Genomic DNA, 25662 nt, shown 5'->3' with positions numbered 1-25662 from the left:
AGTACATAGGTTCAATACAAAACAGTTGCTAAAAATTCTTATGACTTTTTAAGACTTTTTAATGTTGATGTTGAACAAAGAAAATTGCATTTAATCCTAAATACAAGCTTTGTCTATTTAAATTATTCTTTAATTTGAAATATAAATCTCTTCTATATATGCAAGAAATTTCACACTTACTTTACTAACATTGTACTATATTTGTAGGATTGGCATCTACTGGTATGCATCATTTGAACTACTACAAATACTATATTTTTTACCTAATTAGCAATTTTCATAGTTTTGACTATATAAAACATTACAGATTTTTCTTATATTCTGCTGTTTTTTTTACTCACGTAACCCTGTTGACTCCATACGGGAAGCAGTATTTACTGTATCCCCAAACAGGCAGTACCTTGGCATTGTCAGGCCCACTACACCAGCTACCACAGGCCCTAGGGGAGGGAAGAATGGAAGAGGTTTTGTTGATTCACATATACAGGTAATTTACAGACATGTTTCAACAGAACTATTTTATACAGTACTGATCTGATAATCTTTTTTAAATGTTATATATTTTGCATATTCATTTTGAGACATGCATAATAAAAATACACACCAGATTCTGTGCAGGCAAGAAGAGTAAACATTTTAGTAAAGCCACATATAAAGAAAACACAGTTAAAATTAGTTGATGCACATGTATTACCAAACGTTTATTAACACAATTACAAACAAAACTAAAAAATACAAACAATACATAGCCCATAGAAACATTTAAATACAAATGCAATTGTAAATCAAAATAGAATATCCGTGGTAAACAGTGACCTGCTTCTGTATTACATAGACCGTACAAAAAGTTGGTTAACCTACATGGTCATGCTTTATATAGTTTACCCTTCCTATTAATGGGAAAGTACTTTACCTGAATGTAGGCCAATACGTATCCTAACAGGGACATCAGGCATATGCCTCATTTTGAAAGATCCTACAGAGCTGAGGATATCCAGGGACATGTTAGCAATCTCTGCTGCATGCCTGTTCCCATTCCGTTTTGGAAGGCCTGATGCAACCATATAGGCATCTCCTATTGTCTCTACCTGTCATCACAAAACCCATGATAGAACTGTGTTAAAGTTATCAAGATATAAACAGATCAATATGTATTATATATTCAATAACTTATCTTTTGTGAAATGTGACATTTGAAACACAAAATGTTAAGACATAAATGTTCAAAAGGTATAATAGGAATACGTGAAATTCACATTAGCACAAGTAACTAGTTGCTTACCAATTCTTTTAACAAGTAAAAAGATTTTTTGTATCACAAGTAATTTCTTTGCCTGATGAAAATCCTACATAATTTACAGACTCATACTATAAAGTAAAAAATATAAAATTTATTTCTTCATCTCCAGTGGGTAGACCTCCATCTACTCTCCTTGTGAAAACCTGTCAGGATTCGTCACTGTCAATGTTTAACCTTCCTTACCATCAAACAGTGGCATTCAAAACAAATAAGGGCAGTTAACGGGTCTTTAGCGGCCAGTCTACCTTCTAGAGACATACTAGCTAAGGTAGTCTGCCCTCTTCTGACCTCTTCTAAGGTAGTCTGACTTCTTCTGAGAAATCACAACTGGTTAAACATTAGCATTTAACCCAAGGCTAGTACTACAATGGGCCTGATTTATTAAAGCTCTCCAAGGCTGGGGAAGATACACTTTCATCAGTGAAGCTGGGTGATCCAGCAAACCTGGATGTCCTGGGACAAAAAAATATCTCAAACAGGGACAATGACAATATTAACCTCACCATTCTATCTAAAATTAAAAAGGCGAACAATTGCTTCCCAAAATGTGATCATCTACATATCAACATCTGTACCTTTGCAGTGTCTGAATATCATCTGTAATAACCACCAATATAGGGGGACACATTTCCATTGATATTCATAGGAAGCAGACATTTCTCTACTGACCACCAATGTAAGGGAACACATCAGTTTTCACTTTTATTTTCTGGCTATTATTATTAATAATAATATTAATATTATTCATTTAATTTCATTATTATTGCTAAAACTTTTGTAGTATAAAGCAGCCTTGGGTGTCAAAAATAAGTACATCACATTACATAAAAACAGCAGTCCTGCATTGTGCATATATACTATGTTGTTGCCTAGTACAAAGTATCTGGATAGATAAATGTCCATTGTACTGTTCTAGCTACCTTAGGCTTGTTTGTGACTGAAATGAGACCCATGTTCCTTAGCAATTCTATTATTTTTCCTTCTGCTATGAAAAGTTGTATTACAATGTGTTACATTATTTTCTTTTTGTTCAAACAGATACCCACGTGCAATGGTTCTCGTCCGATAATCAGCTCATGGCTGATATCGAACGAGAATCTGTACAGGGCTCGTCGCCATTCGTCCAATTGACCATTCTTGCGGATCCACGGACGATGGACAATGAACAATCGGAATGGAAGTGAATGGGTAGAGCACAGCGGGGTGACGCTCCGTCCTTCTCCCCCTCTCCTCTTGCTATAGAGCAAAATGGTCTGTATGTACAGCACTCGTTCATGCATTGTGTAGTCGTTTGTCGTTGTAAACGATCTTGAAAGATCCTTTCCAACGACAATTATTGCATGTATGTACATAGCCTAACAAAAACTTAGCGTAGTGTAATATATGTTAAATTTAACTTTGAGTGTATCAAACTGCCACACCGACAGTTAGGACTCCCAATTCTAAGAGATGCAGCAGTTTGTAATGCAGTACAGTATGCCACAGTGCATTATTTAAAAATACAACATCCCTACTTTTTAAAACTTTTTCTTGTGTGAAAAGAAGTCATAGGACATTAGGCATATTGCCTTAGCAATATGGCCCAGCACAGACCATAGTTGAAGGTCTAATTAAGTGTTACCAAGTGTTACAAACAAGTCATAACTCACCTTATAAACATCATGATTTCCTATTACTGCATCGAATAATGTGTACAGGTCATTAAGAAGGTCAACTACTTCAATGGGTTCGCTCATGGCTGATATGGTGGTAAAACCCACTATATCACTAAAGTATAAGGTAACCTCGTCAAACCCTTCAGGTTCTACTGTGCAGCCAGTTTTCAGTGCTTCTGCCACCGATCTGGAAGCCAAGCAGAAGAACAATGTGTCCTTTCTTAAATAAATACTAAGATCAGTTATTTTGAAATTGTATTGTATAAGAGCATTCAACCACTTACGGAGGTAACATTTGCGTTAAGAGCTTTTCAGTTTTCTGTTTTTCTATTTCCAGTTCCTCTGTTCTTTCACGTATTAAATCTTCTAGGTTACTTGAATATTGTTCCAACATGCGCAGCATGGAATCAATAATGTTTGTTTTCTTTCCTTTATTGATGTTTTTAAACTGTATATATAAATAAAAAATATAAAGAAAAAATAGGTATGTAACAGAGCTTGTAACATGCAATATTCTTTCCATTTTACAATTGTAGAAAACAAGAATTTACTCTTTCTTTAGGCCAATTGTTTTGCATCACCCCAATAACCTCAGTCAGAGTGGAAATATACTGGTTATACTTATTACCGTGTTTCCCCGATTTTAGGACATCCCCATTAAGTAAGCCACCCCCCGATTTTTAAAAAAATAATTAAAATAAGACACTCACCCGTTTATAAGACAGCTCCAGATATGTGTACTGTAGTCTTCTTCATGGAAAAATAAGACATCCCCTGAAAATAAGACCCAGGGCATATTTTGGCATTTCAAAAAATATAAGAGAGTGCCTTATAATCGGGGAAACAGGGTAGATGTACAGAAGCTGGGAATATAGAAAATTAAAGAGACCCAATGCCTATTTTGTATCATTGTATCTGCAATCAGCTACTAGAAATGCAGGGAAATATGGTGTCAGCTTGGGTCAAGGTATGAAGAGATGGAAGAACTACAGGTACACAGTACACTTTTTCAGTGTTTATCAACAAATCTCCTTAACTATCCCAAAAAGATCAGAATAAAAGGTATGACTTGTCATTACATTTTTTCAGTGTAACTGACTTAAATCCTCTACAGAGGTGAGAAAAATGTAAGACTTCTGTTCCTGGAAACAATCTTTTGTGACGACTCCCAGTGACAGAAGACAACAAATGAGATCTGCCCACAATGCTGTTCTGTGCTTTTCTTTTTAGGAAACTACAATGGCAATTCTTGCTTGGTGATTCATTAATCTACTGTGAAGTACTGATGAACAAGGTTGAGGTATAACTGTACACATGCTAGATTTTCAGCTAAAAAATAATCACCTAGCGTGTAAATGTAGCTTAAGTGATTACTCCAACTGGTTCACCCTAAAGTAATTCTAAAACCATGATTTGTGCAATAACGCAAAAGCAGCTGCATTGCACATCTTTATTGACATAAAAAGATGCTATCTAGAACCTTTTATTTCACATAGAAATGTGTTACTAATAGTTGATGCCATGATGTGTGGACAGCTGTGTACCACCTCTGTCAGCCCTGCTGTCCTGGGCCATTTCCAATGCTGTCCATGCACTTATCTGGCTCTAGGTATCATAGTTACATAGTCAGTTAGGTTAAAAAAAAAAAACATAAATTTATCAAATTCAAACACTAAGTTCCCTAATTTCCATTTATTGGTAATGAGTGTGTTTATGTGCACATGGCCTGCCAAAGTGATTTCAACTAACTATATATTACTTTCTATTTAATTGCTGTTTTTAATTTTTTTTCCAAAGATATCACCAGAAAACTCATACTCTAATCTGGGATTGTAGCCTAATCTGAAAACAAAACCCCAATACTGGATCTGTCGAGTAAAGACCAGGCCATGTATGGCTTTTTTTTACTACAAAAAAGGAACATCTAATCATAGAAAACACTAACTATTACAGGGATTTTTAAACTTGCTAAAAAATTTTTGTGCAAGCAACCATCGGTCATATCCTTTTCTATTTCTGTGGCATGTATACTTATCAATAAATCAAACAGAAGATTGCAAAAGACACTAATAGTTTTGCTTTGAGATAACACATAGTTGTTTTACAGCTTGATCTCTAAGAGAATAGATATGCACATTTATAGCTAGCTTCAGATATTGGCAAGCATACTTGATCAAATATTTCATCAAAAGAAGGACGTCTGTCCGGTACTTCATTCCAGCACTGTTTCATCAACACAATGCACTCCATAGGAGCATGATCAGGAGACACCACTGGGCGGCACAAAGGAGGTGGTTTTCTAATCTTTGGGATGATTTCTGAAACAAATGGATAAAAACCTTTTAAACACTGGCTTACTTTTAACTAATATATATATATAAAATTATACATAAATAGGCCAAACATTATGAAAGTTAATGTGCTAGCGGACTAAGGAGTAAGGCAGGTTAGGCTTCTCCTGTCCAGGGACCTTTCTGGTGGTTTTATGTGATTTATTTGTTTTTCTGTTAGTTGCCTCTTTCTGGTTTGATGGTGGATCCATGTGGTAGCCACACTGTTACTCCTTCTAACAACAATTAGATAGGATCCTTCATCTACAATAGGGCCAATCTTAATATTTACAAAATGGTAAAGATGGCTCTGCACTTAAAATAATAGCACTTAAAAAAATGACAATAGGTCTTGGTCTTTTTTTTTAAATGTTTAAAATGATTTGAAATTGGTATTTATATACATATAAATATAAATATATATATATATATATATTGTGACACCGATGCAGGATTGGTGGTAGAAGGGAGGTATATTTGCCCAAGATTCCTCTCCTATGTAAAGTAGCAGGTGGAAAACTCACCTGCGAGGTAATTAATGAAGCAGCACTAAGGGTGGGGTTATAACAGAGCCAGGAAGACAGTCAGTGTCTGTCTGCCTGGGGACACAGGAAGTTGGACTGTGTGAAGGAACTCACACCTGAGTAGAAGGTTGCTGCAAGTTTTTGTTTGGAGCTGACAGGGAGAAGGCCTCCAGATGATAGACAGGAAAGTCTAATGTATAGTAAGTGCCGGACAGGCAAGGTTTTCTTTTTGCTGTTTTGTTATTTTATTTTGCAACCTTTAATAAACCTGGCTGCAAGCCAGCTTAACACTTTTACCTCGGTGTGATGTGAGTTGGATGAATCAGACAAGTGTCCTTTGACCTCAGCAAAGGTGATCCAGAGCTTAACCCCTCACAACATAAATAAATATATATATATATTCATATTTTTTATGCCCCGCCCATAATAATCTAGAAAAATATGTACAAAACCCCCATAAATTCACTTAAGAATGAGGAACTCTTAACTCTTTCTTAAAAGTAAAATGAAAACTTACAGCAAAAGTGGTTGTGCAAAGTGTCAAAGGTAGATTAAGGAAAATAGTTTATTTTTGTTTTACTTAGTTCCTCTTTTAGATATATACTTACAATAGTCACACATGATTTAATTTAGAAGCCAGGATCTCATTGGATGTAACATATCTGTAGTAACCCCACGAAGGTGGAGCAATAAATGCTGTTTTTCTCAGCAGTCATCTTTTTCATGCACCAGTTATAAACAAACTTTACTTGACATATTGCTGGATTTTTTTCTACATATTGGGCTTGATTTATTAATGCTCCCTCAGCCTGCAAAGGATAGACTATCATGGGAGAGCCCAGTTCATCTAGCAAATCTAGAAGAGATTTCTTAAAAGTCATTGGCTATTAGTTGGCAATTATTTTTAATACTAGACTAGATTGATTCCAGGTTTGCTAGATCACCAAGGTTTTCAGTTGATAGTCTATCTTCTGGAGTCTTGGAAAGCACTAACTCTCCCAGCGTTAATCCCGAGTGTGACTCGCGGTGGGAAAACTATGCAAAAGGCGGTAACCTGGAGTGACACTCGGGGTAACTTTGGGGGTCCCCCCTACCTTCCCGCTGTGATACCGGGGCGCCTCTCCGTCAGGGGGGCATGGCCAGGCGGGAAATTTAAAAGCAGATTACAGAGTATCACCCCGCTGCACACATCTGCAGTTAAATGCGATGCACCATGCAGGATAGTAAATTCCAGGGGTGATGCCAGCGGCGATTTCCCGTTGGCATCACCCCCGGAATCTACTGCAGCTGCTCGCAGAGGAGGCTGATCTCCAGGTGATGCAAGCAGGGGAGTGAGCAGGGCGGGGACATCCCCACCGCATCACCCCGCAACATGTGTGACAACATCTCCTGGGTGATGCGATGGATTGTGGGGGTGGGAAATTTAAAAGCAGATTACTATGTAATCTGCTTTTAATTTTTTTTACAGTAAAATACACACAATAACACATAATAAAAGTATAAAAACACATTTTAGTGCACCAAGCATCATTGCCCAGTGTCCTGATTTACATTTTGCCCACTATTAGCCCTGATGTTGATCTGACCCTTTGATGGCTTATAAATCACTTCCTGAATGTATAATTTCAGCACTTTGTCTTTGACCTTTATTGTTCCTGACTGATTGCTGGAGACCGCATGGCATCCAAAAGGCATCTCGCTGGCGCAAGCTCTGTTTTGAAGGAATTTGAACGCAGTGATTGTTTTGGAGGAATTTGAACGATAGCGATTTGGAGTCCCTTGTGGAATCGAGTGATTCACCAGGAAATTTGGTGGATCGGACAGCGAAAGTGAACTGAACGACGATTCTGAACCTGTGCGCACATGGTGTCCTTGATGACCTTGATGATGCGAACCACGCAGCACCGCCAAGATTTCCTTATACCGGTGCACCTGGGATGAAAATTGAGGCTGAATGCGACAACCCCCTGGCATACCTGAAGTTGTTTTTGACCGATTAAGTTATCGAAAAAATTGTTGTGGAGACAAACAGGTAGGCCGCTTTTGTGTTTGCTAACTTTGTAAAAAAAAATTTCATGCGAATGTGAGCTGCTCTGTGTTTGCTAACTTTTTGAAATTGTTTGCAAATTTTTTTTTTATGCCAACATGTGTGCTGCTCTGTGCTAACTTTTTAAAAAATGTTTATGCTAACGTATGCTGCTCTGTGTTTGCGAACATATTACTTGCAACCCTCACACTATCAAAGAACAAATCCTAAAATACATTTTTTATTTTGTTTTATCCAGGTACGCTGGACAACAACAAGGTGCTCCACACCTGAGGTTTGCAAGGCCAAAGGCCAAGGATGACATTTGGCTGTTTTTGGGCCTGGTGATCCTGCAGGGAGTTGTGGGCAAACCCATGCAGAAGTGGTACTGGTTCAAGAACAAAATGATTGCCACTCCATTCTTTGGCACAGTCATGCCAGAATACCGCTTTTCCCTCATCATGAAGTACTTGGACTTTGCAAACACTGACAAATTTGATGAGACTACCCATCCTGCATCAAAACTCAAGAAAATTTGAGAAGTGTCTCAGATGATTCTACAAAATTTCCAGCAAACCTATGTGCCAGAAAGAGATGTCAGCATTGACAAAAGTCTAATGGCTTACAAGGGGGGCTCAGCTGGGTGCAGTACATTGCGTCAAAGAGGGCACGATTTGGCGTTAAGACCTTTATGCTGTGCGAATCCTCATCTAGTTACATATGGAATACGGTACTATACACTGGAAAAGGGACACAGTTCAACCCCAGATACCGCCATTATGAATTGGCAACATCTTCAGTGCTATCCCTCATTGAGCCATTGCTAGATCAGGGCTATTGTGTCATAACTGACAATTTCTACACCTCTCCCGAGCTTTATGAGTTCCTTCTGCAACACAGAACAGATGCCTTTGAAACCGTTAGGACTAACCGGCGCAACCTGCTGACACTGTTTGCAAAAGGGAAGCTGAAGACAGGAGAAATTGTTGCCTGGCAGAAAGGAAAGATGATGGCCCTGAGATGGCGTGACAAGAAAGATGTATGCCAGATGAGTACTGTCCATGATGCCTCCACCGTTCTGGTACACACAAAACGTGGGAAAGAAGTGATGAAGCCACAGGTGGTGATTGACTACAACAACACCATGGGAGGTGTCAACAGAGCTGACCAAGCCATGACATTCTACCCAGCGATGAGGAAACGGCAAAGAAGGTACTACAAGAAGATTTTCAGGCATCTTGTTGAGCAGTGCCTATGGAATGCCTACGTTCTGTACAAAAAAAATAGTCAGAGGCCTTTGAATCATTCAGACTTCATTTTGCAAGTTTCCGAATCCATAGTCAAGAACCACCAAACACCATCAGTGGCTTTGAATAGACCTGGACATTGTGCATCCACCATTGTCAACCCAGAACGCCTGACCAGTCGTCACTTCGTTGAATACATCCCACCAACCCAGAAGAAGGCGGCACCTACAAAGGATGTGCGTGGTTTGCTGCTCAAAGACCGATGACAGATGAAGGAAGAAACACATGGAAACCACATTCTACTGTCCTGACTGTGATGTTGGGCTTTGTGCAGCACCCTGCTTCAAAATCTACCACACCCGGGATGTCTACTAAAAATGTAAATATTTTTTTTTCTAAAATCTGCATTTACTTTATGTTATTATTTATCAATATTATTGCACCCTTGTTTGAAAAATTTCAATGAGAATTGTTGTGGTCTAATATTTCATTATTTTTTATAATAATGATTTATAATTATGTATTATAATATAATTTATTATTATAATATAATTATTATACCCAGGAGTTAATCCTAAGAATGACAGGCCCACAGTATACAATTTCTATGCAAAAAAAATAGGATCACTTTTTGCTTTAAGAAACTGACAGAATTAGAATGCTGGAGGGGGGTTCAATTATGTACTATAGAGAAAGTGAAAGCTTTATTGACACAGCTTACACAAAATCCTTAAATAACAGGGAGTGCATTCAAGATCAGTGGTGAACTTTTGCATGGGTTGACCAAAAAGTAAATTAGACAATATTACTACAAAATATTAAAGACAATTATGGAAAACAGGAATTTGTGTTTATCAACATGTTCCTTGGAAAGGTTCTGTTACCTTCTGGAGACTGTTCCAATGTGCAAAATGGAGGTCCACGTACCACAACCTCCTGCATGATAATAGAAAAGCTGTAAACATCCCCAGCAAATGTGCCATGCAGTGCTGCATGTGGATCCCTCAATAGCTCTGGTGCTGTCCATAGTAACTCTGAAAATAAACGGATAGTAATAAGTCTTGGAATAGTTTTGAATAAATACTTAAAGAAAATATACAGATTATGCCAAGATAATCTGCTATAAAATGTGGCTATACTCCTGCTCCTAGCAGTATTTAAATCTTTGAACAATACTCAATAGACCAGTCTTTCCCTACCTTTTTACTCCAATTGAACCTTTAGAATTGTTTTCAGATCTATAAATAATTAGATTTCCATGGGAAAAATGCCTCTTTGCATTAGGTCAGTATGAAGAATTCTCCCCTTGCAATGGTGTTCTGAATGGCACCCTTAAAGAAAGCTAAAATGAACTTTGGTGTCACACATTTGAACTTGCTGAACCATGCAGGCACCACAAAATGGGAGGTCAATCATACACAACTCTAGGAACCTCTGGAAGCTTGGAAAGGAAACCTAGGACTTCCATAAAACTCTGGTTGAAAAAGGCTGCTTTAGGCATTAGTTTGTTACAAAAACCATATAGACAGCAATGGAGCTGGAGAACCTAACTCAACCCTATTTCCCTAAACATTGTCTTATCACTAGACTTAATTTGGTACTAAACCTGTATTTACTCATCAATCCCTGTTTCATCGCAGGGCCCCACCATCTTCAGTCTTCAATGCTTCCTAAAGACGATCTTCAGCCATCTTGACTGGCTGTGCCAGGATGACGTAACTCCCCCACACACGAGCAAAAGTTCATTAGTTCTCAACACACACAAGGGAAGCCAAGATTTCTGGATTTCCCTGGCTACCAGCACTGATCTTTAGGTCAGCAAAATTTTACAGTTGGTTGGCAATTAGCCAAGTAAAAACAGTTATTGCAGAAAGGACATCTGTATGTCCCTTTCTGCAATAACCACCTGCCTGAATTGCTAGTATTTAATGCCAGACTTTTATTTTTACTTTACCTCCAGGCCTAAAGCTACAACCACTAGCTGGCTGAGAAGTACATCATTGATCATCTCAATTAAAAGTCTAGCATCTGTACATATGTCTCCCAATGGTTTTTAGTGATTTGTACTAATAAACTATATGTTCAAAAGAACATTGCTGCTGTTTCCAAATAGAGAGGATACAGTGGGAAGCCTCTTCATTAAATATAGTGCTTGTTCTATTTATCTCTACCCACCTAGTTGGAGGTCATCAAATACTTGCATTATATTATATATTATTATATTATATTATACTACATGTCCACTGGACCCAATCCCTTCTGATCTACTCCGTGCCCATTCCTCCACCCTGGCCCCTGCCCTAACCGAACTATTTAATCTCTCCCTTTCTACTGGTAAATACCCCTCAGCTTTTAAACATGCCATAATTCTCCCTATCCTAAAGCATGGAACCGACGCTGGATTAGCACAGCGGGACCAGGTAAGTGGGGATTTTAGTGTAGGCGAAAAAATACGGGCTTAACCAAAAGAGCAAAAATATTTAGTGCGAGAAATTACGGGCTTAGCGGTTGGGGGGTTAAGAAAATCTGTAAGTGAATAGGTTCTCTCCCCCACAATCTCTTTATCTTCTCCATGTGCCTTATTAGGAATGATAATCTTCTCACAATATAATATCTTAGGACAAGGCTAGGTGTCAAGGGATGTACAACATGTCGCTGTGGGCTGCCTAAGTACTAGTGTAGTCAGGTATTGATTATAAATGCTATTACTATTCAAATTAATGCATTTGAATAAAAAAAAATGGTAGAGGCTACTTTTGATCTGCTTTGCTTGCAGTATGGGCCGAGTTTAGAAGGACCTTGTGTTTTCAAAGAAGTGCAAGACTAAGAGTCAAACACATCTCAGAGCCCTTATTCACTACACAATAGCCAATGAAAATACACAGACTTGTGATTAAAGCTTAGCTAAATCACACATCAATCAGCAGAAAAACAAAACCTCTCTACACAAGAACTAAAGGAAAAATACTCCCTGCACACATACATGGCGAATGCTGCAATGCAAACAACATTCCTTGACCTTCATACCAGCTAAATAGCAGTCATGGGGCATATAAAGTAAAAGCGTAAGGAAATGTAAAATACACCTAGCAACTTAAATCATAAAGACTTTACTAAACTTAAAATCTAATAAAGAAGACTTGTTCACTGGAGGAGAGAGGCCACAGAAATGGACTCATCAACAACCCACTACTCCTTTGTTATCCAGTCACAACCTTGACCTGGAAAGGGGGTTTGAGTGAGTGTATTTTGTTTAAAAATTAAAAAAGTACAGGACAGGTCAATATTTTTCTGGAGATGGGCTTTAATGTTCAGGAGTTGGACCTTGGTCTTTGGCAGGTTTGTCTAGCTCAGAAACTGGTGGCACAGAATTATACATTCATGTCAACTGTTTATTTAGCTGTTTTTTTTTATTCTCAAGCAGCCTTTCCTAACTTTTTTTATCTTAGAGCAATCTCTAAAAATTCTTTAGGTGTCAGGAAACAAATAAAAAAATTTTCAGTTCTCTAGCTCAAGCTCATGGTACAATAATGCAATTGCTGATATAAAAACAAATTAAAGAATACATTATCCAATGCACCTTTTTAATGAGGAACTTGGGGTTGTTTTTTGCAGCACAAATATTTAACTCAATAGCAAAAGTACACGTGCATTGGTATTTAGCAGCCAAACATACATGTACTCTGTTCTGGACTGCAGAATCGGGATGGGCAAGAAGGCCTCTGACAGCAGCCTCGCAAAACTTTCTTTGAATTTCCAATGGGTCCGCAAAATTTCGGCAAACCCATTTCACAAATTAGATTAAAGTCAATAGGCCGAATTTAAACATTAATAGCAAGGCCCCTATACATGTTAAAAACACCAAATTTGCTAGGTATGTGTAGGGGAACAGTGGCAACAAGGGCAAAATACAAAAGTTCCTAAAGTCCTTGTGGTTTTCCAGAAAATGGCAGGTAAAGTGACAGCAGGCAAATAGGATTTTTGCGTGATGGAAAGCGGAAGGCAGCATAAACATTAGGACATTGAGAAAGGGTGGCGCTACGTGTGAAGTCAACCCACTAGCAGTTGTGAAGTACCACAGTGACATCAGGCAAAAGGATGGAGGACCAGAGAAGCGTGAAGGTCAGCGAGAGCAGTAGCAGTGTGTGACCTCTGGTCAGCTATCACCAGGGAGACCACATTGGTAAGTGTCATGGAAAGCTGGGTAGAGAGCATCGTCAATGCCACCCAGAAGTGTGTAATACAATTTTACTGAATAAAGTACTGACAGGCGGCAGCAACAGCAGGAGGAGGAGGCGTGGGCCCTGAGAAGGAGCGTGGACTGCATTGGTAACTGGCATCTAGAGCTGGATGTAGTCCATCATCAGAAATTTATCTGTACCAAATGTTCTTCTTTGGTAAATAGGAACAGGTATCAAACACTAAAATATATGTATTTATTTTATAGTAGGCCAGAAATTTCACTGTACCAAACAGTCTTCTTTGGTAAATAGGAACAGGTATCAAACACTAAAATATCTGTATTTATTTTATAGTAGGCCAGAAATTTCACTGTACCAAATAGTCTTCTTTTGTAAATAGGAACAGTGAACAGTGATCAGTGAAAAAAAGATGACTAACAGTGTCTTCATTAATACACAATATAGATTACACTAAATATAACAAAACTGACTAGCTATGAGTGGCACTACAAGTAGCAGCAACCACATTTGTACCTTCAGTGCATGTGCAGTGAGTGTAATACACACAATATAACTTGCACTGAATGTGCTGACTGCTGACAATGTAACAAAACTGACTAGCTAGTAGCTCATGTAAAAGAAAATGCCCTATAAAACACTGAACTATGCAGCTAACAATGAACTAAGAAGGCTCCTGCACGGTCCCTGTCACACTACAATTCTCTCCCTGCATCTATCCTCTACACAGTACACAAGATGGAGTGACTAACCCCTTCCTCCTTCCCTCTATATATATGTCTGTGCTCTGATCTCTCCTGATTGGCTGCTGGGCCTTGCTGTGCATCCTGGGAGCAAATGATTCACTCCCAGCCGCAAAATTTCTGTGCCTTACCGCCCCCTGTTTTTTACCTCGTTCATTCGGCGAGAACACAACCTCATGGAGAATTACAAGGCCATTCTCACTTACATGTTCAGTAAGCCAGAAAGGCCTGATTCGCTGCGAGATCGAATTAAAAAATCTCCCTCGCTCATCCCTACTGCAGAATATATTGTCATGACAGTAATACAAGAGGTAAACAATAAAGCTCCCAGGAAAGTTGTGTTATGTCTACTGTGATGATGACAAAATTAAGACCTTAAACTTTTTTTTATTATATTTGCAATTCAGGTCCTCTGGCAGCCCTAGTAGACCCAGTGATGGAAGGTGCAGGGGTGTACAGAGAACATATAATACTTACAAGGCAAATTCAATAAAGGGAAAACAGCCTTTTTACCTGCAAAAAATGGCATTGTTTATACAAAAAAACAGCATTTTTCTGTTTGCTCCATTTATGAAACGGCGGATCAATAGAAAAGATCTCTGATTTTTCAGCAGGATCACCTTTATTTACAGATTGACACTTTCAGTATTAAAAGATAGAAAACATCAGATATTACCAAAATGTATACATTTTTGCCTCATCAGTAAATAGCTAATATTTAAACTGCTTTATAGAATGGCGATCAGTACAATTGAGCATGAGCAAAGCAACTAAATACATTCAAAAGAAATCAAATTAAATTAAATTATTATAGTAAATCACAATTATAACAGACCTTCAAATATATTTACAATTACCACACATCATAATAGGTTTTGGTGGGAGGTATTCTTTAAGTAATTAAAGTTATGCTTGGCATCCTTACCTTAATAAGATCTAAAAGAAGGGATGATTTAAACATCCAGTCAAGTTTGACATCTTCATTTCGGAGAAGATCCTCTAAGCTGCCCCTTGAACAAAATTCTGTAACGATGGCAAAAACCCCACAGTCATGGAAGAACCCAAGGAACGGGTTGACATTTTCATGACGCATGTCTTTCATCTGTCCACAAAAATAAATCAAGCGGTAGAAAAAGTTCAAGGCACTATAATACAACCACTAAAAATAAGCTGTAAAGAGGTTTGACCACTTACCATTTCAAAAACATCGCTTGTTGCAGGTTTAAGGTCTCCAAGATCACCTGATGGGAACTTTTTCATCCATACCCAATCACCCTTAGAGGAAATAATTTTTATGTGCAATATGTATAAATAGAGCTGTCTACTAAATACTAGATACTATAGATATGTTTAATTTTAATAAAAACGCTATATACATTGATGTTCTAAAGAATTATGCTAAAATGAATGAAATTAAACATTTAATGAATGAAACATTCTTTTGATTTATAATGGTCTAAAAAATTTCAGAAAAAGGTGGCATTATGGTGCCCCTTTTTTCATAAAGAGCAGCATTATGCTTTATTTATGGAAACCATTATGTACATATCATTTACATGCAGTGTGTATGCATAATGGTAGCAAGCGCTAGTTTACTTTAAAATGAGTTAAACTTTGGCTTTTTATTGTGGTTGGCATCTACCAGTTTTTCAATTTAGTACAAATAACTGAATGATCCACCATTGCTAAGTCCTGAAAAACAAAACATTTCAATGGGACTAGTCTACATTTAAATGTAATGATCTAAATCTGCCTAATCTAAGGCTTCATAGGTGTTAATCATGTCTCTTCAAGTCTTTGTGATTAGTATTTATGGGATTATTCTGTTCTGGGCACCAGATAATCCATTCTTTATTTAGGTTGAAGTACTGTGGAATAAAACTTACCTCATACACTGCCACATTGGAGTTCTCATAAGTAGCTGGGGTGAGACTCTTAACAGAGCCAGACCTCATTGGAGACTTCATGCTCCTGGTGTCTGACATAACCTGTGCACTGTCACTGGTGCGACTACCGTCATTGCTCATTTTCTGCAAAGAATATAAATAATTTACTCAACCTGATGAAAGGAGCAGTACAGAGTACGAACTTTGTTTAAATCAGAGAGATATTACACTTTTATTGTAAGACAAAATGAAATGATATGTATTACAGAACAGGATACCAATTTATCAGTCATGAACACAATAAAAAACACAACAATTATAAGCATCTACTCAGCTTGAATACAAAGCATACAATGGAATCCAAAGGCTTTCATGATATGTCTGTAGCCAGGACCAAAAGAATTTCTAACCTTTAATTACCAAGGATTGTTAGACGCCTTACAGTCTCCATACCACCGTGAAAAATATGCAAAATATTAAAGTTTAGAGGAAAATTGGGACGTCACACTATGTGTGGTGTATGAAAAACATGGAGGTGAAATGGACACAAGCAGCATAAATCTTGCTAGTATTTGGACATTCCACTATGATTTATGAAAAGAAAGTACTTATTCCAGGCAGGATTTCTAAATCTCTTTCTAATCCATTGAAAAGCCACCACTTTGTCATGCATTAAGTATTGGTGAACATAGGAATCACAGTAGACTTACCTTGATGCTAATTTGAGGATTAATGAATGTCACATCATCCAGAGTCAGGAGGATTTTGTTAGGTCCTCTAACTAGTTTAATTTTATTAATACGACGCCTGAAAATCAGAAGCACAAAGAAGTTTGGGTTATATATGTATATATTTAATTACACAGCTGACTAGATTATCTGTATCCCATATTTGAAATACATTGTTAGCTGAATCAATATGTAGCCTTTGAGCACACTAGCAAATAGATATATTAGTGCTGCACTAGAATATAATTGATGGTCTGTATAAAATATTCATTCCACCCACAAAATGTCTGCCTCCATTGATTAAGTCATGTGTACTCTGCTACCTAATCTGTAATTCTGACAGGTACATATTTATAATAAATAACTTTAAAAGATACCTTATCACATAAGCAAGCCCATTTATGGAGATGATGGCAACGAGTATGCACAGAAAGACCATTAAAGCAAAGGCAGGATCAATACCTGGAAAAACAGAGATAATGATAATAATTAGTTTATGGCTTCTTTCAATCACACATTGGATAGATATGTGTAAAATAATGAAAGGCCATTCCTATTATTGTGCACTTATAGACCAGTGTATTAAGGGCAACAATATGAGAGGATCAGCACCAAACATGCATAATATCTACTGTAAATTGGGTATGTTTTCCTAGTATGTTTTCTTTAATTTGTTTTTTCTAGCTATTTTCAAACAGTTAAGGATACACGAAGAAGCCAAGCTAAAAACTCTCTATAGCTTCAAAAACATACATTTGTTTTGAATTGTGAATCTGGTGCCTTGCAAACAAAGTAGACAAGACTAATGACTCCAGTAGTGTATTCTGATTTAAATATTCTAATATTCTATATAAAATAATCTAATAAAGGAGGAGGGACAAGGATTAAACCATTTATGTAAATACATGAAGACACAGGTACATATTATTGTGCAATATTAATTGTATCATTGTATATTGTACATATTATGTTAAAAAAGACATGATATACCTGATCCTCACTCAACTGTTGGCTTTTTAAAGTTAAAATACTAATAATTATTATTTTTATTAATAATATTAATAAACAGTTTTTATATAGCGCCAACATATTACGCAGCGCTGTACATTAAATAGGGGTAGCAAATGACAGACTGATACAAACAAATACACAGGAGGTAGAGGGAACCCTGCCCAGAAGAGGTTACAATCTTACAAGCCTACAAAGAGGTGGGGGAAGAAGAACACAGTTGAAAGGGGGATAGAATCATTGGGCCTGATTTAATAAAGCTCTCCAAGGCTGGGGAGGATACACTTTTATCAGTAAAGCTAGGTGATCCACAAAACCTGGAATGGATATGGTCCAGGATTCAAAACATTTGCTAGCAAATAGCAAATTAAAATTTGATTAAACCCATTCCAGGTTTGCTGAATCACCCAGCTGATGTATTTTCTCCAGCATTGGTGAACTTTATTAAATCAGGCCCTATATATCAATTGAGAGTTCCAAAGTGGACAGTTGTCACACTAAAGCTATTCACACATATTGCAAAATGGCAATCTCTTTGCTATTTCCTTTAGTTGTACCAAAACCTTTATATCCAGATAGTAGGGAAATTACATATGCCACTTTGGTCCAGTCAGTGGGGAAATTTTGTGGTTAAAACTCATAACACTGGGGAACGCATTTTTTGTTGAGTTAGATCTTACACTTGTTTTTTACTAATTTTTGGGTGGTGAATCCAGAAATGAACCCAGTTTTTTGCTATCACATCCAGTTTTTATGGTACAAGGTACCCTCCATTTTTGTCAAAATACATACAAATTTTACATACAATGAAAAAATAATGAAATAATAACCTTAATGTACTGTTTATTTAAATTTCTTTTGTTCATATAAAGGATTTATTGTTACTCTATGAAATTTTTTTTACAGTAAAACATTTGAAAATATTCGGGTAAGCGGTTAAGGTAAAAATTTACGCTTATAGCTTATCCTGGAGTGTTCGGTGTTAGGACAAACCTGCCGGATGCTCCAATAATAGTCAGCCATCATATGTATATCCCATCTACCCTGATACCATCCTTCCATGACCTTCAAATCTTGGTGGAATCGTTCACCTTGCTCATCACTGACTGCACCAAGGTTTTCCGGGAAGTTAGAAAGATGGCTATGCAGAAAATGCATCTTGATGCTCATATTGCAACCAAGCTTTATGTAGCTCTCCAAGAGTTTCTGGACAATTTCTGTGTAATTATTTGCTCATGTGTTTCCACACAAGTCCTTGACAATGGCTTTGAATGATATCCAAGCATTCTTTTCGACTTCTGACATTGTCCTAATGAAATGTTCATCTTTGATGTGCTGCCAAATCTGTGGACCATCAAACACACCGGCCTTTATTTTTTCAAATGACAGGCTAGGAAATGCCAAAATTAGGTACGTGAAACAGTCCCCTTCAGTTGGCAAAGCTCTAACGAACTGCTTCATCAGACCCAGTTTCATGTGCAGATGCAAGAATATAATATTCTTTCTATTAACAAGTGGCTCGTGTAGAATGTTCCTTTCCACCCAATGCCTCTCACGAGCTCCGCTGTCCCACATGCACAGATAACAGGTGTACCCGCGTTGCTGACCAAGAAGGAAGTATACCATTTTAAGGCCAACACAGATGACCGAATTGTATTAGTGATATTGAATGAAGAGAAACTGAATGGCCAATTGAGACTGACCCAAATATATTGCCATTGTGAAGGAGGACACACTTTAAGCTCGGCTTTGAGCTATCAATGAATAGTCGCCATTCAGTTGAGTTATTGATTGGAATTCCTAATTCCTCCATTAAACCAGGTATGTTATGGCAATACACAAAACCACTGTCAGTTCTAAAGTACTGCAGAAATGCAATTTCTCTGGCTCGAAAATACGATACCGTTGTTCCTTTTTTAAGTAAGTTTTTCTCACGCTGTCTTGATGCTAGGAGATCTGAAGCCATCTTCGATAGTCCCAAATCACGTGCCAAATCACTCAACTCATGCTGATCAAATCCCTTATGAACAGTGTCCTCTTCAATTTTAAACTCTTCATCATTGTTGTCACCTAGTTCATCACCATAATCATGTTCTGCAAGAGAGTGTAGTGTAACGAAAACCGGCACTGGTAATTTATCTGAATGAGCCACTGGGAGTTTAGCCGATTTAGCCGATCTCCTGGCTCTCACCAAACCAGGTATACCAAATGGCATCTTATCACATCTTCACTTTGTCCACATCCGTAAACCCTCAACACACACACACTGTTTGCACACAGAGGGGCCCAAGACTTATCTTGATCACCAAGTTTAACTTTGAAATATGCCAAATAGGCTTGCTCTACAAATGTGCTGATGTTTGCCCTTTAACTGGGAATGGTGAAACTGCCACAGATATAACAAAATGAATCAGGGTTGTTTAGGCACTTACAACGAGAAACAGCAGAGCCAGGCATGATCTGAAAGAAAGGAAATACTTGTGTAAGTAGAAAAATAAATTTTGCTTATTCACTACGTAGAGCAGTGCCCAACCTCTGACCACAATGTCTTGTGTGTAAATGAATGGCCTATACAAATCCGCGCTACTGTAATCGCATTAATATAAGCAGTAGAGAAAAACCTGACATGATTGCATTGACATGCTTAAAAATTGAAGTCAACAAAAAATTTGTTCAAAATTGTTCCCCAGTGTAATGGATACTACACTGGTTGATGAAGCCAAGGCAGGTCTTGGGGCCTCCACAAAACCGCTGTGGGAGTGGCAGGTGAAGTGCAGAGGCCACGGGGATAGCGTGGGCTGATGGTTAAGCAGGTGCACTGGAGAAGATCAGCAGCTGATTCAGGCGAGTAGTAAGAAAATAAAGCTGGCGGAGCACCTGGACTTGGGTAGCTTCCTGGGCATCTAGCCTCAGGGCAAATAGTTGGTTGAGATTTGCTTAGGTCTGGGAGGGTGTATTCATGGTTCATGCAAACTGTCATACTGGGAGAGACAGGACCACTAGGGGGGGCTATGGTTTGCACGGAAATTGTGTGAGCCCTGGGAAGGGCCAAGGCGCAGAGTCTAAGCAGTAACCAGGTCTTCTCAAGAGCCTCTGATGGTGAGGATGTTGCGCCGCTGGTTATTGCCAGGTTGCAGTCCTTGGGTACACCAAGGTGGGCAAAACACAGTACTAAATCACAAACAGAAGCAGAAGGATAGTCGAGGAGGGCCAGGGTCGAGGCAGGCAGCAAGCAAGAGAGGTCAGGCCACACGCCAGGGGTCAATAGCCAGGGATCCAGGAGACAGATACTAGTGACACAAGGGCCACTGCGGGCACAGGGAACACAGGGGACACTGGAAGCAACAGGAGGCACAGGTGACTCCGGGATATCCACAGACAGACAGGAACACTGAAACAGCACAGGGAAGATGGCTGGGAACCAACAGTCTGGACAACGAGGGGTTAACTCAGGAGCTGGACAGAGGAAACACTGAATTAAGCACCAGGTGAACAGGAACTAGCTCAACAGAATTAGAACTCCGCACAATGGAGACACGTTGCACAAACATTAGGTGAAGTGTGTGAGCTAGCTAAAAGGCCAGGCTGTTTTCTGATTGGCCAGCGGTTTGGACAGAATTGATAAAGCCTGGAAATAGAGGCACGCCCAGCGTCAGAAGTGCGCGCATGTGCAGGAGAGAGGCGTCTTCACTTTAGTAAGGAAGAGGTAAGCGGTTGAGTAGTTGTAATATTGGTTATGTGACCAGCTTGACAACCCAATTTTTTTACATTCTAGCGCAAACCCCTATTTTTGAATAGCTTTTTTAAATATAATTACCTTTCTGACAAGACTTTTTAAAGGGCAGGGTAAAATTGTTTTCCAGCTTTTAAGTCATATCAATGTATATTGCTACCTTAATACTTTGAAAATACAAAAATAATTTTAAAAAGTATTCTTGTTTTAGGAGAAAGCACTTATTAAAGAGTTTCTGAGATATGGTTATGTTACATTCCAGATCAGCAGTGTTTTCACTCAGGCCTGAGATATTTTATAGACTGAAAAAAATGTCATTAGATTCTGCAGTGCTCCTATGGTCAGGTACCAACTGTAGCATTTCATAATACATTAAGGATGCATTTCATGCATTCCAGAAAATGTAAAATGGTAATTTCTTACAACCATCTTTAGTTAGTTGTACGCATATCGTATGCTAGGAAAAGTCAGAAGTCTGCCAGAGCTGACCCTTTCCTTCTGAAATAGTTTCGACGACTTAAATTCTTTCTGAGTCATCCCTTAAAAGAAACATGCATGGGTTTTGTTCTTTCTTGCTGTATGTTTGTAAAGTGACTGATAAAGAAATGGAACCAGAGAGAGGTGACTAGCATTTTCAGTAATAGATCAGCAATGGTAGTCTCTATGCAAACCTCTGCAGTTGAAGCGAACTATAAACTTTTTACGCAATGTAAAATTATGAGTACCTCCACTGGTTTGTGTTTCAGAGGCTGTTCCTCTAGGGGAAACCTGTTCCATATCTAGCAGGAGTGCCCTAAGATACACAGATATGGGATGGGAGTTTTTCAGGTAGTTTATACAGTTCTGGGTAAAGCAATTCCCTAAAGACCCCAAAATAGCCTTTTTAAATGTCAAGCTTGCCCAGTGCACATTCTTCCAACTGCTTCATTTTTTACGGCTGCAAAGCAAGTACTGGCTAAAGCCTGGAGTTCTGGTCTACCCACAGAATTTCGGGTGAAATGGAAAATATCATAGTACCTCACTAATCAAAAAATGTCGGCTACTCTGAATGATTCAATGGTAAAATTTTGGTTGGGGAACAATGAATAATACATTAACTACCATCAGATTTTGATTAGTCATTGTTAACCATATAATCTGCAATGGTGTACCCATAGAGGAATGTATGGACTAATAGTGTTAGAAGACTTCAATTAAGGCATAGAGTAGTACAATATACTGTGTAATAGGGAAAATTATTCTGGGTGAGTGATGCATATCCAGTAGTTGCATAAAAAATTCGTTTTACTTGACCATCTGGTCTTGATGTGTTTTACTAGATTTTCTTTGAATATGATACACCAATATTGCAAAAAACACATGAAAAACAGAATACATTTAAATATCTATCATATTTGAATACCACAAAGCAACTATATAGTATTCCCTTATCTTTCTAAATGTCTTTCTTATGTCAGTTTGACAAGACAATACATGACAAACTGACATGCAACTCTTCTAAAGCCCAGCAAATACTAAAACTACATCTTAATATTATCTGGTAACATGCACACAAAGCCCTACAGCTAATGAATAAATTGACTTCTGAGGAAATCAATCGTAATCTACACCATCAATATAACATTCTAAAATGATTGCATGCTTCAGGTGAGAGCAGATAATAAAAGAAATTACATATCCTGGGGAATATGAACCGTCTTATCTAAATACAAATGCAGATGTTTGTAGGATGTCTCAAAAAATGAACATTTCAATGAACACAACCAGGGGTTCGCTAAAATAATATGAATTGATTGCCTAAATGTCCAAATATAAATGTATTAAAAATTAATGGTGGGAATTGTAGTAAAGGCTTTATGTTCTCACTGCACATTCATAAACATGTATTAGAGAACATAAATATGCAAACGTAAAAAAAAATTATATTTGTGGTTATGTTTTAAAATGTATTTTAATACATTTTTTGGATAGCGCTGGGAAGAGGTACAATTCTAATTATGGAGCACCAAATGTTTTCACTATGATTGTGGCTGGAACGAGAACAGCATGGTAACATTCCTTCCCTTTCCCTCCTTTGTTCCTCCCTTTTACTTTAGGGGCTGATTTATTAAAGCTCTCTAAGACTGGAGAGGATACACTTTAACCTGTGAACCTGGGTAATCCAAAAAATCTGAAATAGATCTGGCCCAGGATTGAAAACCATTTCAAACAAATAGAAAATTATTTTATTAAATCCATTCCAGATTTGCTGGATAACCCAGTGCTTTAGTTAACCAGTCTCTTAGCTTCTTCTTCACCCCTCTGTTCATCTCATCTTTATAAGTTTCCTGTACTTGCCTCCTCTTTAGTTTTGCTTCCTTACGTGGGGCTCTTAGCCCATCGGACATATTGTTTGCCAATATTACCAGCACGTTTATGCTGTCTTACAGGGCACCACACAGATAGCCTAGTCTGGCAAAAGAGTCAACTTTCATGTTTAGATCTCTTCCCTACAACCCGATTGACTCTGCTTCCTCCTACCCCAATCTGCTACCAGGCCAAATGCAGGTTCTAACACTGATTCAACCTGAAAAATAAATTTAAGTTTGTATTTGTGAACACAGAAATGCATTAAGTTATGATTTATGTGTTTTTCTGTGTAATTACTGTGTATTGTTTGTGTAATGATCTTTTACAGTTTATAATTAAGGGTAAAATGTGGGAGCTGCCATAGTTACTGATCCTGGCTTCATTATGGAGTAATGTTGGAGGTCATACTTTACAGACTTTGTATGTTGTCTCCTTGTTCTAGGTTAATAAATGCCTAGACTTGGCATGCACTTAAAACTATGCTGACAGTTGCTATATTTTCATTTTAAGTGGTTCCTTGTGAGAAGGGTATAGGTTTTCTCCTCCCAAGATTATAGTATTTGCTTAGCTTTGTTTGGTCACCAAGATTTCACAGTTCACAGCATATACTGTACATATTGTACAGTATGCAGATGAAGAGGCTAGAAGAAGTCATACATCAGTAAAGAAAGAATTTTCTTTAAAAAAAATGCAAAATGATTACAATACATTGGATTGGGGGCAGGGGGCTGCTTTTCTGGCTAGGGCTGCTTTTGACCCTAATCAGTCTCTGGATCCATTTAAAGCTTTATTCATAAAAAGAAACAACTTTGACTGCATATGGTTATGGGAGCCTTGATGACTAAACAAAAACAACCAATCAGTAGGGCCCTAATTTGATTTTGATATGAATAAGGATTGCAGTATTAAAGTGCCCAGAATAATGCAGTCCATTAACATCAATGGCTCTGCAGGTATTATATTTTTGTTACATATTTCATATTGCAACTATTATATTATTTCTACATTCTTGTGTATAGACATTCTATGTGTACCTCAAGCATACATCTATCTAAAAGCTATAAACATATTTAGAACCTAATGACTTACCTCCAGTGCAGATTTTTCCATTTGCAAACCAGCAGTATGAGTCTGATTTTGGGGAAACACCATTTGGAAAGTGAATGGGTCTTCCTGTGAATCTGACCATATCTGTCTCCATATCCACAACATAAGTGCGGTAAAGCTCGCAGGTCTTTACATCTGTGTCCAGAATGACATAGTCTGTGAATCCATTGCCACTCAAATCTGTCTTAATCCATTGGTTAAAGCCATAAAACTGCATGTTTTTTGAATGCTTGACTAAGCTGGACCCAGAAACCCAGCTGTGGTGCATCTTGCTGCTGTTCATTGCATATGCAGTGAAATAAATTGCATTGTATATGGTTCCAAATAAAGGAGACACCTGTATAAGCAGAAATTAACAATAATCAATACTGTCACCGGTACTTATAAATATTTTATGCATGTGTTTCCTTATGAAAGATCTAGTATGCTTTGAAGGCAAATGCAATTTAGAATAAAAATGTTGGTTTAAAAGTTCTCTAAATTTAAAGCAGTAATCCTTAATTGGTGGCCTAGGGTACAAACACACCTTGTTACTACATATAAAATGGCTCAACACACCATTCCAGAAGGTAATCTGAACTTGTCTAAATATTTTCTGCACTGCACACTTTCCTGTAAAGCTATGTATGCACAGTCAGATAACAGTTCATCTCGAGTGAAAAGTTGACATGTGTACAGTGGTCCCTCAATGGCGTTCATTGATCCACCATTGCTTACATTTAACAAAAAATACACCTAATATTATTGTTCTGTAATTTGTTTTTGTTTTTACATCTGCCTAGAGTTCACTTTAAAGCAGGAGAATACAAGGAACAGTTTTGATGTGA

The 25662-nt window shown here is 37.8% G+C and overlaps 1 protein-coding gene across 1 annotated transcript in view; it reads right to left on the bottom strand.

The window, feature by feature from the left end:
* GUCY2F (guanylate cyclase 2F, retinal) overlaps positions 1 to 25662 on the bottom strand; it is a 66921-nt gene that overhangs the window by 9405 nt on the left and 31854 nt on the right. The window contains exons 4-15 of the mRNA XM_072431521.1: positions 24818 to 25172; positions 17016 to 17100; positions 16621 to 16717; positions 15911 to 16054; positions 15219 to 15299; positions 14950 to 15126; positions 9967 to 10165; positions 5125 to 5273; positions 3240 to 3403; positions 2950 to 3142; positions 914 to 1088; positions 342 to 440 (exon numbers count right to left, since the gene is read on the bottom strand). Of these exons, the coding sequence (XP_072287622.1) occupies positions 342 to 440; positions 914 to 1088; positions 2950 to 3142; positions 3240 to 3403; positions 5125 to 5273; positions 9967 to 10165; positions 14950 to 15126; positions 15219 to 15299; positions 15911 to 16054; positions 16621 to 16717; positions 17016 to 17100; positions 24818 to 25172 (1918 nt within the window). The remainder of the gene's footprint in view (positions 1 to 341; positions 441 to 913; positions 1089 to 2949; positions 3143 to 3239; positions 3404 to 5124; positions 5274 to 9966; positions 10166 to 14949; positions 15127 to 15218; positions 15300 to 15910; positions 16055 to 16620; positions 16718 to 17015; positions 17101 to 24817; positions 25173 to 25662) is intronic.

The sequence above is a fragment of the Pyxicephalus adspersus genome, chromosome Z, assembly GCF_032062135.1.
Source record: "Pyxicephalus adspersus chromosome Z, UCB_Pads_2.0, whole genome shotgun sequence".
In the NCBI taxonomy this organism is placed as follows: domain Eukaryota; kingdom Metazoa; phylum Chordata; class Amphibia; order Anura; family Pyxicephalidae; genus Pyxicephalus; species Pyxicephalus adspersus.
The sequence above is the reverse complement of the archived record's forward strand: the minus strand, read 5'-3'. Positions and strand labels throughout refer to the sequence as shown.